The following is an 18,524-nucleotide window of genomic DNA, read 5'->3' as shown; positions in this document are numbered from 1 at the left end:
ACTGGAAGGCCTGAAAATCAGTTGGCCAGTACGCGGAGGCGTGCTGGAGCTGAGCTAGGGCAGCACTCGCGTGCCCACCAATATGGCTCCACGTGCCACCTGTGGCACCCGTGCCATAGGTTCACCATCACGGACCTATACCATTTCAAACAAACGGTTGTCCAATCACATCTTAAAAGCTTCGATTGATGGAGCACCCACAACTTCTGGAGGCAAGCCGTTCCAGTGATTAATTGGTAAAATTCCTTCCCTATTTCAGTTATGTTTTAAAATAAAGAAATCCATTCCTTAGAATAAAAGAATTGAATGGACTGGCTATTATTGGAATTTTTGTTTTCAAAAATATCAGAATTCATTTTCAAAATGTTTATTAGTTCATCAGAATATAAAATACAAAAAGGAGAATAAAGGAGTTGGAAGGAACCTTGGAGATCTTCTAGTCCAACCCTCTGCAGGAAGGAAACCCTATGCCATTTCAGACAAATAGTTGTTCAATCTGTTCCAGTATTAGAGCAACCACAGCTTCTGGAGGCAAGTCGTTCCACTGATTAATTGTTCCAACTCAAGGAAATTTCTCCTTAGTTCTAGGTTGCTTCTCTCCTTGATTAATTTCCAATCATTGCTTCTTGTCCTGCCTTCAGGTGCCTTGGAGAATAGGTTGATTCCCTCTTCTTTGTGGCAGCCCTTTAAATATTGGAACGCTGCTGTCATGTCACCCCCTAGTCCAGGAGTTTGCAACCTTAAATACTCAAAGAGCCATTTGGACCCGTTTCCCACAGAAAAGAAAACACCGGGAGCCACAAAACCTGGGTGGGCGTGGCCATCTCGATGTCACTTACTTCCACCAGTCACATGACCCCCCCCCCCCCCACCTAGCCATGCCTACCCAGCCGGTCATTAGGGCAGAGAACCAGTTGCTAAAAAACACCGGGAACCACAAAATCCTTTTGACATATCTCTCTCTCCCCTCCCTCCCTCTCTCCTCCCTTTCTCTCTTTATCTCTCTATGTCTCTCTCTCTCCCCCTCTCTCTGTATCTGTCTCTGCCCTGGCTGCTTCTCCATCCCCCGCCGTCGCCCTTACCGTCTCAGGCAAGGCGAGGAGTGACTAGGAGGGGAGGGTGAGGGGCGGGGCCAGCCAGTGGTGGGATCACCTGATAGGGAGCCACAGCAGAGAGCCCAAAGAGCCACATGCGACTCGGGAGCCGCAGATTGCTGACCACTGCCCAAGTCCTTCTTTTCATTAAACTAGACATACCCAATTCCATAGTTGCCCATCTCACATAGTGACTCAGCACAGCTTACACAATAATAATCATCAAAATATGTAAAAATCACTAAAACAACCCATTTGAATTTAAAAAGAAAAGCAAGATAAAAACAAATTAAAAAAAAACAAAACAAAATGGTGGCCAAACCCACAGAGTAATGCTCCCTGGAGTCTCTATGGTTTATTCCTAGCGGTAGCTCTCTCAGTCTGGGAGAGTTGAGTATTTATTTATTCATTTATTCGGCTTAGCTCAAAGGTGAGCAACTATTAACCTCTTTTACAACCTGTCAACTTCAATACCCAGAATGCCTGAGCCAGGAATTCTGGGAGTTGAAGTCCACAGGTCATAAAGGGGCCGTAGTTGCCCATTCCTGTCTTAAATAATGTCCTTCAATTCTGGCTAGCTCCAAGCATAAAAACCAAACAACAAAATGCAATCAAGAGAACAAAATATATAGAACGAGTAAGAAGATGGTGAATTGCAGTAGCAACAAACACGTGCGACATACAAGGGAGACCCATCACCCTGGCCTGGGAGAAGAGCTTTAAGACTCTGCGGAAGAGAATTGTAGAGATGGTAAAATGCTTGGTAGGCAGGGGGCAGCCCTGGCAGTACCAATGAACGCTGAAGACAAGAGATTGACAACATGGCCATCAGTCAATTGTAAAAGGCAGCTTTACTTGGAATAGCTTACTTCCTGCAATGATACTTTTAATTAACATTTTCACTTATCCTGTTAGCATCTCATTACTTCAGGAGCCACTGTGAATCCCAGGTGCCCGGTGTCTTTTTGCTGAGTTTACAGTGGGGCCTGTTTAATCTTTGCTTATTAAAAAATATATAATTGAGGTTGACTTTAAATCACCTCCCCCCAGTTTCCCCTCCATTAAGCTATGGGATCTGAAGGGTAGTTTTATGCTGCCCTACTTCCATTCTATTACAGTAGAAATAGAAATAGAATAACAGAGTTGGAAGGGACCTTGGAGGTCTTCTAGTCCAACCCCCTGCCCAGGCAGGAAAACCTACACCGCTTCAGACAAATGGTTATCCAACATCTTCTTAAAAATTTCCAGTGTTGAAGTATTCACAACTTCTGGAGGCAAGTTGTTCCACTTATTAGTTGTTCTGTCAGGAAATTTCTCCTTAGTTCTAAATTGCTTCTCTCCTTGATTAGTTTCCACCCATTGCTTCTTGTCCTGCCCTCAGGTGCTTTGAATAGCTTGACTCCCTCTTCTTTGTGGCAGCCCCTGAGATATTGGAAGACTGCTATCATGTCTCCCCTAATCCTTCTTTTCATTAAACTAGACATAACCAGTTCCTGCAACTGTTCTTTCAGTGATGGGCTGCTCCCGGTTTGCACCGGTTCGCAAGAACCGGTAGTAAAAATTTGTAGTAGTTCAGAGAACCAGTAATAACATTAGCTGGCCACGCCCCCGAACCAGTCCCCGGCCCGGTCGCCGCTCGCTTACCCTGCCCACCTCATCAGAGGCTTTTTTTAAAAAAAAACTTTTAAAAGCATTTTTTCTACAACCTCTTCAGCCGAAAAAATGCTTTTAAAAGTTAAAAAAAAAAAAGCCTTTGATGATGGTGCGGCTCCGCTGGGATCGTCAGAGGCTTTTAAAAGCATTTTTTTCTGCAACCACTCCGGCTGAAGAGGTTGTAGGAAAAAAAATGCCTTTAAAAGCCTCTGACGATCCCAGCTGAGTTGCCTGATCGTCAGAGGCTTCTAAAAGCATTTTTTTCTGCAACCTCTTAAGGTTGTAGAAAAAATGCTTTTAAAAGTAAAAAAAAAAGTTGGCCCACCCAGTCACATTCCCCCCCCCACCAAGCCACGACCACAAAATAAGCCACCCCCACAGAACCGGTAGTAAAAAATTTTTAGAACCCACCCCTGCATTCTTCCTATGTTTTAGCCTCCAGTCCCCTAATCCAGTAATTAAAACCCTCCCTCTCTCGACTCTATAAATGTAGTTCTCAACTTACAACAGTTCATTTAGTGACCGTTCATGTTACAATGGCACTGAAAAAAAGTGACTTATGTCCATTTTTCATACTTAGACCTTTGCAGCATCCCCATAATGCACAAATCTGTTGGATTCATGTCCAGCTAAAGTGGAGCCAACTCACAGTTTGCAACCTACATTCATCAACTATCTTCACATCCACGTGGTTGATGGATGGGCTGTTGTCAAAATGATCTAGATGAAAACCACAACTGTGCCATCAAAATCCACCTTTTTTTACATGTATCAGCATGTGTAAAAAAAAAGGGGGGGGTGCTTTGACTGCATTGTCAGGGCTACCAAATTGAAATTTTTCATCAAAACAGTCAAGGTTGTTCAAACCTTAAGGACTAGAAACCTATTTTATTTTATTTATTTGTTGGCGGCAATATGGTGACTGTAAACCACTTAGAAAGGCACTATAAAGCGGTGTATAAGTCTAAGTGCTATTGCTATTGTTATTTAACCTTGAGGGACTCTCCCCACACTACCCTATTCCATAAGATCCCATATTATATTATTATATTGTATTGTATTGTATTGTATTGTATTGTATTGTATTGTATTGTATTGTATTGTATTGTATTGTATTGTATTGTATTGTATTGTATTGTATTATATTGTATTATATTACCGTGTTTTCCCAAAAATAAGACCCTGTCTTATATTTGTTTGAACCTTGAAATAAGCACTTGGCCTTATTTTCAGGGAGGTCTTATTATTTTGGGGCTCATTGAGCAAGATGGGGCTCCTCTTGCTATCTTACCTGATTTCCAGCTCTGCGTTTAATTATTTTCGGGGAGGGCTTATTTTCGGGGGGAGGCTTATTTTAGCGCATGTGCTCAAAAGCCCAATTGGGCTTATTATCAGGGGATGTCTTATTTTCGGGGAAACAGGGTATATTTATTATATTATATTATATTATATTATATTATATTATATTATATTATATTATATTATATTATTATATTATATTATATTATATTATATTATATTATATTATATTATATTATATTATATTATTATATTATATTATATTATATTATATTATTATTATAATATTATCATATAATATATCATATCTATTTTATTATATGTTATATTACATTATATTACGTTACAATATATATTAAATTTTTATGCTGCCCATCTTCCCTGTAAAGTTCCTGCAAGACTCGTATCTAACAGTTTCTGCCATCCCACCTAAACTGCTCTGATTTGGGGATGTTCGCTGATTTGCAAGAAGCAGCATTTTTATTTCCTAAGACTTTTTAGTCCTGAGGTCTGCAGATGGAGAAGCATTAATCACAGCCGTAACCTTTCTTTTGCAACCAACGAGTTAGGCGACCACGCTATAATTTGGCAGATTATGCATATCGCATATGTATGTACAACCATGCTGAAGTTCTCAAGGTCAAGCTCCAGCTTTATATCTCATTCAATTTGGAAGTAAAGAATTTTCTCTGCTGAGGCTTTGAAGCATCCTTGCCTATCCAAGCAGACGACACCGGCTAAAAACCCCAAATAGTTGAGAAGCACAAAGATTCACTTCCTTTGTCTTTTACCAGATTTAGTTCAGCGGCATGGCACATGCATTAGATTATAGGCTCAAATCTGGGCTATTTCCACTAAAAAAAAAAGAAGAAGAAGAATCAGCAAGTGATGGGGAAGTCCTCCCCACCCCCACACAAAGCCATTATAAATCAGAATATATATCGTCAGTGCTAGAGAAACGAATGACTTCAACCAGCCTTTTCTCCAGAATCATGAGGACTAGGATCTTGCTTTATTCTAAGGGATAGAAACACAGCACCATGACTGAATCTCCCTTTCCCCTCAAAGGAAATAGACGATGGAAAAGAGATTTCTCCGCCTGGTACGGTGGACAATAAGTAATGTGGGGCTAAAATGAATAGGGCATGAAATGAGCTTCCTCTTTACAAGTCAGACAACAGGGAGTTAAAAAAACAAACCCCAAGCACTTCCTTTCGCAAAGAAGAGATTTGCAAAGTTCTCCAGCTCTCTGGAGATTATGGATATCATCTCTCCTCCCCTCCAAAGCCCCCCCCCGCCCCCTCAAACAACTGAAAGATAAAAGCTCTATCTTTGCCCCCCCCACCCCCCCACCCCCGTTCCTCCCACCGCATTTTCATAGATTTAACATCTAACCTCAGGGCTGCTGCAGAATTGGGAACTTAGAGGAACGTTGAAATCAGACTCGCTGTCCCATATCCCCCCCCCCCCCCCGACTTAACATTTCATGCAGAGAATTCAAAATCAATCAAAATCCTTGGTAGAACATTTCCCAAGCAGAAAATGCCCCCCCCTTTTAGGTAAACCCACTGCAACCGAGAGTTGCAGAAGACGGCGGTCGTTTCCCTCCTATTCTGCTTAGCCCAGCAAGAAAAGTGGTACCCAAGTTAAGGTGCCAAAGGATGCTCTTGAGACATCCGACTTATTACATCAACTCTGGATCAGCCAACGCTGCATTATCAAGGTGAAACCAAAAACTGTAACTCTGCCTTGCACCAAACAAGACTCACCGTTTCTCCTTGAGGTGGTAGGGGGAACAGGAGATGTCCCGGGCCAAAAATCTCAGCCGGTGACTGAAGTTGAGATGACTGCAGAAGAGGCAATGCTGAAGAAACAGGGCAGAAGTGGAGGAGAGAAGAGAACAGAAGAGAAATCTGTCGGTCTTAGTTTGCTTGGGGAGGGTTTGAAGTCTCCTTTTTCTTCTTTCTTTCTTTTTCTTCCTTCTTTTCTTTCTTCCTTCCTTTCTTTATTTCTCTCTTCTTCTTTTTTTCTTTCTTTCTTTTTTAATTTAGCAGCATGATGCTGACAGCTTCTTTTCAGAGTCTTAGTCAGCAAACTCCAAGAAGTAGGGAGGGAGGGAGAGAGGGAGAGAGAGAGAGAGAGAAAGAAAAAGGAAAGGGGGAGAGAGCGAGAGAGAGCACTGCTGCCTGGGAATGAAAAAAAAAAAATGAGCACAAAGTTGTACGAAAATGACCGAGGAGCAATAACTGCATTAGAGCAGCCTGCACAGACCAGCAGAAGGGAGGGTTTGGCAGCAAAAATGTGGGGAGGGTGAAGAGAAAAGGGATGTGAGAAGGAGAACCTGCAAATCCTTTGGCTGAGTTCCTGGACAGCAGTAAAGTAGGTCGGAAGCGAGGCAGAGCCATGCCCAAAATCCTGGTTCCAATTTTGGAGTTCGGAGCCTCATCATTACAGAAACTGGCATTCGATGTTCTACACAAGGTGGCTGAGTGGGAAAAGCCAGGCGAATTTCGCCTTTTCCAGCCACGTTACAGGCAGTCCTCAACTTACAACCACCATTAAGCCCAATGTTTCTGTTGCTAAGTGTGACAGTTGTTAAGGGAATTATGCCACCATTTTACCACCTTTCTTGCCACGGTTGTTAAGTGAGTCGCACGAAGCCATTGTTAATAAGACAGTTGTTAAATTAAACTGGCTTCCCCATTGACTTTGTTTGTCAGAAGGTCGCTAAACGTGACCCTGGGAGACTGCGACTGTCATAAATATGAATCAGTTGCCAAGCATCTGAATTTTGATCATGTGACTATGGGGATGCTTGCAAGGGTTGTAAGTATGAAAAACGGTCATAAGTCACTTTTTTTCCAGTGCCATTAAAACTTTGAACGATTACTAAACGAATGGTTGCAAAAATCAAGAACTGCCTGTAGAGATAGACCTCAATTTATGACGATTCATTTAATCACCGTTTGAAGTTACGATGGTGCTGAAAAAATGTGACTGACAACTGGTCTTCACACTTGTGACTTCTGCAGCATTCCTGAGGTCGCAACAATCAAACTTGGGGCACATGGCAACCTGCATGTATTTACAAGGGGTTGCAGCGATCAGTGATTGGTGACCTTCCCAGCCAGCTTCCAACGAAATTGATGGGGGAAAGCCTGATTTTGCTTAACAACCTTGTGATTCATTTAACGACTGTGGTGATTTGCTTAATGGCTATGGCAAAAAATGGTAGTCAGATCAGGCACAACTTAAAGACTTCTTCACTTAGCAAGGTCCCAATTGTGGTCGTAAGTCGAGGATTATCTGTATTAATAAGAAGAGCCCCCATATGTTCTAGGCCAGGGGTCTCTAACCTTGGCAACTTTAAGACTTCTGGACTTCAACTTCCAGAATTCCTCAGCCAGCTTTGCTGGCTGAGGAATTCTGGAAGTTGAAGTCCAGAAGTCTTAAAGTTGCCAAGGTTGGAGACCCGTTTTAGGCAAAGTTGCTGGATGGGAGAATGCAGGATTGCAGCTTATGCTTGGGTGTGAGTGTGACCAAATAGGGGTGCACAAAAGAGGGCCCTGCCCTCTCCTTTTTCTTTGATTACACAATGGACATCCACTTCCAACACGCACGTTTCTGGTGACCCCCGTGTGACAGCAGCACAATTAGGGGTGAGGTTCTATCAACGGAAAATGCAAAATACAGGTAGTCCTCGACTTATGACCGCCATCGAGTGAGTGTTAAGTGAGACATTTAAGTGAGCTTTGCCCCATTTTATGACTTTTCTGGCCACCGTTGTTAAGTGAATCACCGCAGTTCGTAAGTTAATAGCCTGGTTGTTAAGTGAATCTGGCTTCCCTGTTGACTTTGCTTGTCGCAAAATGGGATCACGTGACCCTGGGACAGTGCAACCGTTGTAAATATGAGCCAGTGGCCAAGCGTCTGAATTTTGGTCACATGACGATGGGGCTGTAACTATGAAAGGTTGTTAACTATGAAAAATGGAAGTAAGTCACTTTTTTCAGTGCAGTTGTAACTTTGAATGGTCACTAAACGAACTTGTAAATCAAGGACTACCTGTAGGGCAGGTGGGGGTGGGGGTGAATTAATGCAGCACATTAGGCCTTGTTTTATTGAATGATGGTTTGTTGATAAGTAACCAACTCTGATTTTATGTATCAGGCTCAGTCATACATTGGTTTGAAATCCATAGTTGCTGCACAGTGTGCCTTGCAGATCTTAACTAACTGTGACCTATTTCCTATGCCAAGAATGTCAGTGGTGAAGGATGCTGGCTGGGAGGTGTAGTCCCAACCATGATGCATATAAAAAATAATAGTAATAATAATAATTTATTAAATTTGTACAGTATGCAGTCTGGCTCCCTGACACCCAGCAACTTCAAAAATGGGCAGGGCTTAGATGACCACCATTTTGATTTTTCTGAGCCACTCCAGTGGTGAAATCCAAATTTTTTTTACTACCAGTTCTGTGGACATGGCTTGGTGTGTGTGGCTTGGTGGGCATGGCAGGGGAAAGATACTGCAAAATCTCCATTCCCACCCTACTCCAGGGGAAGGATACTGCAAAATCCCCATTCCCTCCTCCCTCCTGGGGGGAAGGATATTGCAAAATCTTCATTCCCACCCCACTCTAGGGCCAGCCAGAGGTGGTATTTGCCGATTCTCCGAACGACTCATAATTTCCGCTACCGGTTCTCCAGAACCTGTCAGAACCTGCTGGACTTCAGTCAGCACTCTGACCATAGACCATGGTTTACAAAGCAAACTAACTGGGTTCACATAAGCACGTTAAACTGCACATTAGTTTTCCTTGCACGTAACGTTAAACCAACATTGGTCTCCCAACAGCCTTTCTATCATGGTCATTTAGCAATAAGAACGGCCAACTTTTCAGGCAGTCTATCTGTGAATATTACTTTCTGGAATTGAATAACCAGGTAGGGGTGAAGGACACAAATATCTCTATCCCATAATAGTGTACAAGTAGTCCTCGACTTAGGACAGGTTGTTTAACCACAGTTTGAAGTTACAACAGACCCTCCCCAAAAAAAGTAATTACGACCCAGTTCCAATGGCTGCCCCTCCCCCATGGTCACATGACCATATTTTGCACATTCAGCAACTGGCAGTGATCATGATTTTATGATGTTTTTGTCCAAAACAAAAAGCATTTACTTCCCCCTTTGGCAAAAATGCCGCATAGTGAACAATAGGTTTGCTTAATGACTGTGGCATTCGCTCAACGACCGCTGCAAAAAAAAAAAAAGTCGTCGATCTTGTGATGAACCACGTTATAATCCTCACGTGGTATGAATATAACAGGAAGGCTCCATTACAGCTGTAAGTCAAGGACCACCTGTACCTTTTCAAACACGTTGGCTGCATCATGGAAAGCAAAATTTTCAGATGAGGTTGATCTTTGGGCTCTGCAGAGGTCTAATATTATTATTCTAGGAGCAAAAGAACCAAAGAGCCGTGGTGGCGCAGTGGTTAGAATGCGGTATTGCAGGCTAATTCTGCTGGCTGCCAGCAGTTCAATTCTGACCAGCTCAAGGTTGACTCCAGCCTTCCATGGTCGGTAAAATGACGATCCAGATTGTTCGGGGCAAGATGCTAACTCTGTAAAACTGCTTAGAGAGTTATGTAAAGCATTGTGAAGAGGTATATAAGTCTATGCTATTGCTATTGCTAAAAAGATACCTCCATGTGTAAGGGCAGTTACCCAAATATATGGGATGCAACAAAAGGAGAGGATTGTTGGCTTTCTGCCCAGCTTGGATGCTTCCCAGAACAGGTGCTTGGCTGGCCACTAGTAGAAACAGGACACTTACTAGATGGTGAATTTGAACTTGCACTGCATTATTAATCCTGTCTTTTGTGGCCCGTCAGCGGCCTATGCAGCTAGTAGCTGATTCCGACAGCGAGGAGGCTGGTGTGGTGATGCACCAGCAGCCTGTGCAGCTGGCACTCGAGTCAGACAATGAGGAGGCTGGAGAAGATGTGGTGCCAGAGGCGGGGATTCAGCCAGGGCCTTCAGAAGCTCCCATAAGTGAAGAAGAAGAGGAGGAGGAGCCTCTTCTCGATGCACGGGCGCGGAGCTGCCAAAAGGCAGGAGTGGCTCCTCAGGAGGAGGTCTCCTCGAGAGTAAGGCTTGGGGCTAATTGGCCACTCCCTTAGCCTATTTAAGGAAGGACGACAACTGAAGCAATTTGCAGGGAACAACTTCGTTCACTCTTCTTCGCGTCTGGATCTTAGTTCTCTTATCAGTTTCCTGCAAATTGCTTCTGGGCTTTCTGCCAATCATAGTAAGATTACGATTATTTATTCTTTGGATTCTTGTAGGCTGTTAAGAAAGTTAATTAACAGCCTTTGTTTGAAAAAGACTGATTTAATTTAGTAAACTAAACAGACTTTATGTGTGCTGCGTTCTTTGGGGCAGAACACTGTCACTGGAGCCGACAACATACACTGCTCTGTATTTGATAGCTTTGGTGAAAGTAAAAGCCATTTAAAATTTTACATTCTTTTAACCTGCCTTCATTATTATTATTTTTTTAAAACAACTCAAACCCCTTAGTCACAATGCACTAAGCCAAATCAACCAAACTTCCCAAGGTGCTCTTGTGGACACAGCCAGTATGAACCTAGATAACATCAATCAGTTTGGCCAAGCACAGACAAACGACACAAGAGCCAAGCTCTTTAAAAGTCATATATTAATCTGGTTTTTTTTTCCCCCACATTATAATTCTGTAAACAGTGACTTCATGGCGCTGTCCCAGGTCCCTGTTTCTGTGTTATGAACAGGTTCCTTTTGTTCACCAATCCTCCTTTTCCTGGTGAAAAATAGGAAAACGTATAACAGGATAGCCAGCTTCTTCAAATCGCATCCTCGAAGGCTTTCAAATCTCTCTTGTTCTTCTTCTGTATTCTCACATGATCTCCCAGGAACTTTCCCACCCCAAAATCTCAAGTGTAGTTTTTAAAGACCTAAAACCATCTGGCTTTTGGGTTAACTTTGTTCGCCACATCAAAAGGATCTGCTATAGACCAATGAACGTTTTGAATTTCACTGTTTCAAATCAGCTTCAAGTGCATCATACAGACGAGGCAAAGGTCGCCTGTGGCTATACAAGGAATGGTTTGGACCACCTACCCCCCAAGTTATTTAAAACACTGTCAGAACTGGGGTTCTCCCAAGGAAGCACCTGTGTGTAACACCATTAGATTTGTGAGCAACAGCGAGCACAAGATTTCCTCTTCTTTTTTTCTTCACTGGTTCTTCTTGTCTTTGGACTGGGAAACGGGGCTACAGAAAAAGGCAGGTCTGTAGAGACAGCGGTAAGCTAAGAGCTGTGGGCCCACCGCATAGGCTACGTTGCACAGGACCACAAACCACCAATCTCTTTCTGGGATGCGGTACGGAAAAGGAGTGCGATGGTGAATGGAGGCAGCTACGTGGGAAAACTGAGCCTGAAAAAATGGAAGAGACAGAAAGCATTTTGAGCAAGGGGGGTTGGACTAGAAGACTTCCAAGATCCCTTCCAACTCTGATTTTATTCTGATTTTAAGCCCCCCGATAAGCGGAAAATATACATTTAGGAATTGTATGGTCTGGTTTTGGGGGGTTTTTTTTGTAAAAGGAAATAAAGTACGTAAAATATTTTGTATAGTGTTCTAATTTTGCATATGCATTTGTGCCTTTTTCTCTTTCATTCATGTTTGGCACAGATAAGCAACAAAATACAGCTTTTTGGTATGTTGCAACACAATGATGTTTAGACGCACAAACGTGCCTTAATAAAGCCTCTTCTGAAAAGAATCACAACATCCTTTTATGTAAAGCAGTGTTTCACAATCTCAGCAACCTTAAATTGTCTGGACTTCAATTCACAGAATTCTGGGAGTTGAAGTCCACATTTCTTAAGGTTTCAGAGGTTAAGAAACACTGATGCAGACTCACATCAGAAATTATTCTCTTTATTTCGGGCAGTCTCATTCAGGCAGATGTGCCAATTGGCAAACACTTCAATAATTCCAGGAATAATTTTGGAAATTCTGCTGGCTAAACTGAAGGTACAGGAGTGGAACAGAGCACAAATGCAGTAGGGGACGAGAAAGAAATGCCACAGGGGGAAGTGATGCATTTTTCTACATCTTCTCAGTGCCGTACTCAAAATTATTGACCCGAAAAGTACCTCTGCAGTCATCTAACCAACCCCGATGTAAAAGTATATTTCAGCAGTTGGCAAAAACTAAAAACAAAGAGGTTACTGAGATTTCAACAGTCTCAGCCTTTGAATCTTGCCTGAAACACTGAGATTTTGTGAAATCTAATTGCAATGTTGCCAGAATCTCTCCAAAGTTTATTTCCTTCCCGAAGTCTCACAAAATGCAGGTAGTTTTCAACTTACAGTAGTGGCCAAAATTGTGGAAACCTTTTGGGAAAAGTTCTAAAACTAGCTAATAACACCACTTTTTTTTGGAGTAGTACCATAAAATTATATATCAATGGAAAGATAATTTAATCAAGAATGTAATTCAATTAACTTTTATGAAGGATTTGCTATTAGAATAGCAGTTACAGTATAAAGAAGAAAAGTGAAACACAGAAAAAAAGAGATATACAAAAATTATCACCATAGAAAAAATGAGATATGCAAAAATTATCACGTTAGTTAATACTTAGTTGGGTAACTTGTATTATGAATTACAGCCTTACGACGTCTTCCCATAGTGAACCAGGTCTTTTACTTCTGCAGCTGTTATAATGTGAAACCAAGATTGAATGATTGCTTCTATTACCTGGGTTTTATTGCTGAGTCGCTTCTGACTAACAAGTTTCTTTAGTCGGCTTCATAGATTTTCAATTGGGTTAAGGTCTGGGCTATTCCCAGGCCATTCCAGCAGTGGAATAGGATTATCTTGAAACTCCCCCCCAAAAAAGTGGTGTGATTATGGGACATTGCAACTGTCATGCTTAGCAACAGAAATTCTAGTCCCAATTGTGGTCATAAATTGAGGATTACCTGTAATGATTCTTTTCAATAAAGTTTTGCTATATGACTTTTGTAAAAATTTAAAGTGTCCATACTGCACTATTCTAACCACTGAGCCATGGTGGTGGTGGTACAGTGGTTAGAATGCAGTATTGCAAGGCTAACTCTGCCCAATGGCAGGAGTTTGATCCTGACAAGCTCAAGGTTGACTCAGCCTTCCATCCTTCCGAGGTTGGTAAAATGAGGACCCAGATTGTTGGGGGCAACATGCTGACTCTGCAAAACTGCTTAGAGAGGGCTGTAAAGCATTGTGAGGCGGTATTTAAGTCTAAGTGCTACTGCTATTGCTAACTCATTGTTCACTGCCAGGAGTTCGATCCTGACCGTCTCAAGGTTGACTCAGCCTTCCATCCTTCTGAGGTCAGTAAAATGAGGACCCAGATTGTTGGGGGCAATAGGCTGACTCTGTAAAACCGCTTAGAGAGGGCTGTAAAGAACTGTGAAGCAAAATAAACAGTAAGTCTAAGTGCAATTGCTATCGCTATCCTTTGGTATTGAAAGTCAAAGAATATGAGAGTTGTGACTGTGAGGATATCTCTTGACCTGGAATTGAGCAGTATCCTGCAGGCTCTGCTACATACCTGTCCAATAGCACCAGCAAAAACCAAGGCCCAGTCTCCCATCCATGTGCATCCAGGAACGAGTAATCCATAGATGCAGATGCAGAAATATGGCAGGACATAAAATAGATACACCAACATCTGGAAACAAAACCCCCCACAGAACATTAGATTCCAGCACAGATCAAGAATAGAAGATCTCTTGAATGACAATGTCTATAGAAATTCTCAGTCATCCAGATCAGGGGTCTCCAACCTTGGCAACTTTAAGCCTGGCGGACTTCAACTCCCAGAATTTCCCAGCCAGCTTTGCTGGCTGGGGAATTCTGGGAGTTGAAGTCCGCCAGGCTTAAAATTGCTAAGGTTGGAAACCCCTGATCCAGATCATGGTTGTCTCAAAGTTGCTTTTCCAGAAGGCAACTGGATTTTTTTTGTTGTTTTTTTTCCCCTTGAAAACGTTTTGCTTCTCATCCAGGAAGGCTTCTTTAGTTCTGAGACCTGAAGAAGCTTCTTAGATGAGAAATGTTTTCAAGCAAAAAAACAAACAAACAAGTAAGTCCAGTTATCTTTTGGAAAAGCACCTTTGGGATTTGAAATGACAACCCTCCTGCAACGAAATCTGGATTCAGAGGCAACCCCCCATCAATCCAGATGTTATGAACGTGCTATGAAAAACACTGCTCTAACGGGTCCTCTCATTATGATGAAAGGAAGAAGAAGCGGTCAAGAGCTGCAGATTAAAAAATCAGAAGGGCATCAGGTTGGGAGAAGTTGGCAAAGATATTCAGCAAGGAATTCTCCCTTCCCAGACAATTTGGATGCACCTGAATCTTGGGGTAGGCCACCAGATCTCGCAGGTAAGGTTCTTGCAGGTAAATGTAATCAAAGCAGGAATTAGCTGGGCAATCCAGAACAACCTGTAATTGCATAGAGACACAAACATACACACATTTGTAAATGTATTTCCTTTGCCCCTCCCAAAATCACAAACGACTCTTAATACTCTATTATATTTTTTCCAAAATGGGATGATTACCACTCTTTTGTTTTGTTTTTTTAAATTTGATTTATATGCTGCCCTTCTCCGGAGACTCAGGGCGGCTTACAATGTGCTCAGCAATAGCCTTCATCCTTTTGTATATTTATATAAAGTCATCTTATTGCCCCCATAACTGGGTCCTCAATTTACCTACCTTAGAAAGGATGGAAGGCTGAGTCAACCTTGAGCCTTGGCGAGATTCGAACCTGCAGTAATTGCAGGCAGCTGGTCTTAATAACCAGCTTAATAACAGGGTGCCTTAGACCACTGTACTACCAAGGCATCCTATTTCACACTGTATGCATCTTTTGTATGACACTTTGCAAAATGCTTCATTCGGTTTTGCTACTTTTTAATGGGCAGAGATTCAAGCAGGAATGAGTAATGGATCAGTCTGAAGACAGTCTTCATTTCCTGACTGCCATTTCCTGACTTCTTCATTTAGTGACCATTTGCAATTATAAAAGTGACGAAAAAAATAACTTTATGACTAATCCTATAACTTTTTCAGGTCTGCAAAGCAAAGAAACATTGAGGTAAAATTGTAAGCTCAGTCATTGCCGGTCCCGGTTGTGGTTGCTAAACGAGGACTACCTACTTAATAACTGTCTAAAGTTACAAAGGATGCCCCAAAAGTTACTTACTACCTATCCTCAAAGGTACAACTGCTGCATGCCCGTCATGTGATAATATTTCAGGCACTTGGCAACCATTTCTAATTTACGATTGGTTGCAGCGTCCTGCAGTCACATGACCAGAGCCAGATTTTCCTATAGGCTAACTAGGCTTCAGCCTAGGGCCTCAAGATCAAGAGGGGCCTACATTCCCTACATTCAAATTGTTAGCAAAATTAAAATTACACTTTCACTATAGGTGAAAGGGCCTCATAAGTGGAATAGCCTAGGGCCTCTTTTCATCTAAATCCGGCCCTGCACATGATTCTAGCGAAAAACTCGCCTTCAGGAGAATGGATTCGCTTAACAATTATGTGATTTACTTACTCACCATAGTGATTCACTTTACAACCATTGTAAAACAGTTGTAAAATTGAGTCAAGTTATGTGGTGATTTGCTTAACAACCGCAACAGCCCTAACCCTAACCCTAACGTCTGGTCATGAAGTGAGGACTGAATAGCTGAATTGGACGTCTAGTTATGAGGCCAATGCCATACCACCCAGTATACATTTTGTACAGGCAGTCCTTGACTCACAACTGTTCGTTTAATGGCGGTTCAAAGTGACAATGAAACAGAAAAAAATGACTTATGATCATATTTCACACTTATGACCACTGCAGCATCACTATAGTCATGTGATCAAAATTCAGACGCTTAGCAACTGATTCATATTTATAATAATTGTAGCATCCCAGTGTCATGTGAGCAGCTTTTGAGCCCTTCTGACAAGGAAAATAATGGGGAAGACAGGTTCACTTCACAACTGTGTTAGTAACTTAACAACTGCTGTGATTCACTTAACAACTGTGGCAAGAAAGGTCGCAAAATGGGGCAAAACTCACTTAACAACTGTCTCACTTAGCAACAGAAAATTTGGGCTCAAGTGGTCGTAAACTGAGGACTAGCTGTATATAATTATGTGGATTGACCTGTTTACTTCCTTTTGTCAGGTTCTCATTGTACACTAAACACAGTAATAATAATGTGAATGTAGGGTTGCTGTGATGTTCATAAGTTTATAATATAAATTTTATTAATAAATAAATAATAATAAATAAATAAGTGTGAGGACGAGTTGTACGTTACTTTTATTCTGTGTTGTTGTAACTTCAAATGGTCACTAAATGAATGGTTGTAAGTTGAGGACTACCTTATACAAAACATCTAAGGTTTAAATACTGGTCTAACTGGAAAAAAGTATTCTAGGGCTGTTTTAAGAGCAAGCTAGCCCAACTTAAGGCATCAGGTCTCATACAGAAAACAGTACCTTCAAAGCAGGGGTGAAATGCTACCGGTTCGCACCAGTTCAGGCAAACCGGTAGCAGCAGCAGCACGTGGTTTGGCGAACTGGTAGCGGCAATGCAAAGCTCCACCCATCCGCCTGGACATAACCTATTTTTGACCCTCTGCGCATATGCAGAAAGCTTTGCGCATGCGCAGAGGGTCCAAAATCATATGTGATGCATATGGAGCATGCACTTCCGAACCGGTAAAGAAGGTAAAGTAGATTTCACCCCTGCTTGAAAGGAAAAACAAAGATAGATAGATGGATAGATAGGGGTGACCCTGGGCATCAGCAGGGTTGGCAAGAGCCTCCTGACCATGCAACTCATCAGTCATTTTTCCCCCAGGAGATCGTGACCCCTCCATTAAGGATGCTTACAAAATGCAGATCGGGACTGAAAATGAATCTGCTGATCTCAACATTTTGGACACACTGCAGTCTTGGCAGAATTTATTGCCACAAGAGATCAGTACTTGCAGTCCAGAATTGATGGATTACCTGCTGTTCAATCATGGGTCGAGAAAGTCCCCATTAATTGCATAAGCTGGACCAGGTCATCAACCTCATCTGATGCTATAGTAGGAAATAAAAGTCTGTCTAGATCAGTATTTTTGAACCCTGGCCACTTTAAGAGACGTGGACTTCAACTCCCAGAATTCCCCAGCCACCATGGCTGCCTGGGGAATTCTGGGAGTTGAAGTCCACACTTCTTGAAAGTAGCCAAGGTTCAGAAATACTGATCTAGACAGACAGCTAGACAGACAGAGAGACAGTTATCCTTACCAGTCCTCGGAAGAGTGTGTAGACCACAGCCAAAAGGAGAAATCCTATCAACCCCAAATCCATAGGGCGCTGGAGCAGATTCTTGTTTTGCTCTTCTGCAACCTTTCCCAAGTAGAAAGAAAAGTAGAAGGTAGGATTAAGGAGTCTTGCTCTCAAATACGGGATTGGGGGTTGGGGTCAAGGGTGAGCTGCTGGGGGTTCGCAGGAGTTCGGGAGAACCTCTGGCTAAGATTCTGTACAGTTCAGAGAACCCCCAAATCCCACTCCTGGCTGGCCCCACCCACCCCACCCTGCCCCTCCCAGGAGTCCCCACATGGAACATTTTGGATGCAGGTAAGTGCAGGGCGCATGCGGAGGCTCGGGGAGGGCGAAAAATGGGCCTACCGGAAGTTTGGGAAACGGGGCCATTTCCAGCCTCCAGAGGGCCGCCGGAGCCTTGGGGGGGCTCTTTTTGCCCTCCCGGAGGCTCGAGAAAAGCCTCTGGAGCCCAGAGAGGGCAAAAATGCCCCCCCCACCCACTGTGGTGCAGGAGGCCGTACCCACCATGGCCATGCCAACCTAGCAACTGGGCAGAGAACCCTTATTAAAATTTTTGAAGCCCACCCCTGGTTGAGGTTGATTCAAAACTGGGGCCTGACAAGAGAAGATCATCCGTATCAACTTGTTTTGAAAGTGCGGCAAGATTGTGAGCTGGCAGGAAGTGACAACGCAGCCATAGGGTTGCAGCGTTGTGATGTACAACACAGCCTGTGATGTACTGACACCCAACAAGTGACTGACTAGTCCAACGTTTCTCAATCTTGGCAGCTTTATAGTGTGTGGACTTCAACTCCCAGAATTCACTAGCCGTTAACGGAAGCGTTAATTTACTAGTCAAACTGATACAGTTGCTCATTTATCCAAGTCAGCGCTTCTCAACCTTGGCAACTTTAAGATGTGTGGACTTCAATTCCCAGAATTCCCCAGCCAGCACAGCTGGCTGGGGAATTCTGGGAGTTGAAGTCCACACATCTTAAAGTTGTCAAGGTTAAGTATCTTCTAGTTTGATAAATTGTTTTCTGGA

General features: G+C 42.7%; 1 protein-coding gene across 1 annotated transcript in view; it reads right to left on the bottom strand.

The window, feature by feature from the left end:
- Positions 1-10,771: 10,771 nt before the first annotated feature.
- The window catches only part of TM6SF2 (transmembrane 6 superfamily member 2), a 28,707-nt gene continuing 20,954 nt past the window's right edge, over positions 10,772-18,524 (bottom strand). The window contains exons 7-10 of the mRNA XM_070931818.1: positions 17,462-17,563; positions 14,501-14,593; positions 13,698-13,817; positions 10,772-11,530 (exon numbers count right to left, since the gene is read on the bottom strand). Coding sequence (XP_070787919.1) covers positions 11,330-11,530; positions 13,698-13,817; positions 14,501-14,593; positions 17,462-17,563 — 516 coding nt within the window. The 3' untranslated portion in view covers positions 10,772-11,329. The remainder of the gene's footprint in view (positions 11,531-13,697; positions 13,818-14,500; positions 14,594-17,461; positions 17,564-18,524) is intronic.

This window comes from Pituophis catenifer, unplaced genomic scaffold (genome assembly GCF_029215685.1).
Source record: "Pituophis catenifer annectens isolate HBS135680 unplaced genomic scaffold, rPitCat1.0.hap2 SCAF_1, whole genome shotgun sequence".
Taxonomy (NCBI): Eukaryota; Metazoa; Chordata; class Lepidosauria; order Squamata; family Colubridae; genus Pituophis; species Pituophis catenifer.
This window is presented reverse-complemented; position numbering and strand designations above follow the sequence as displayed.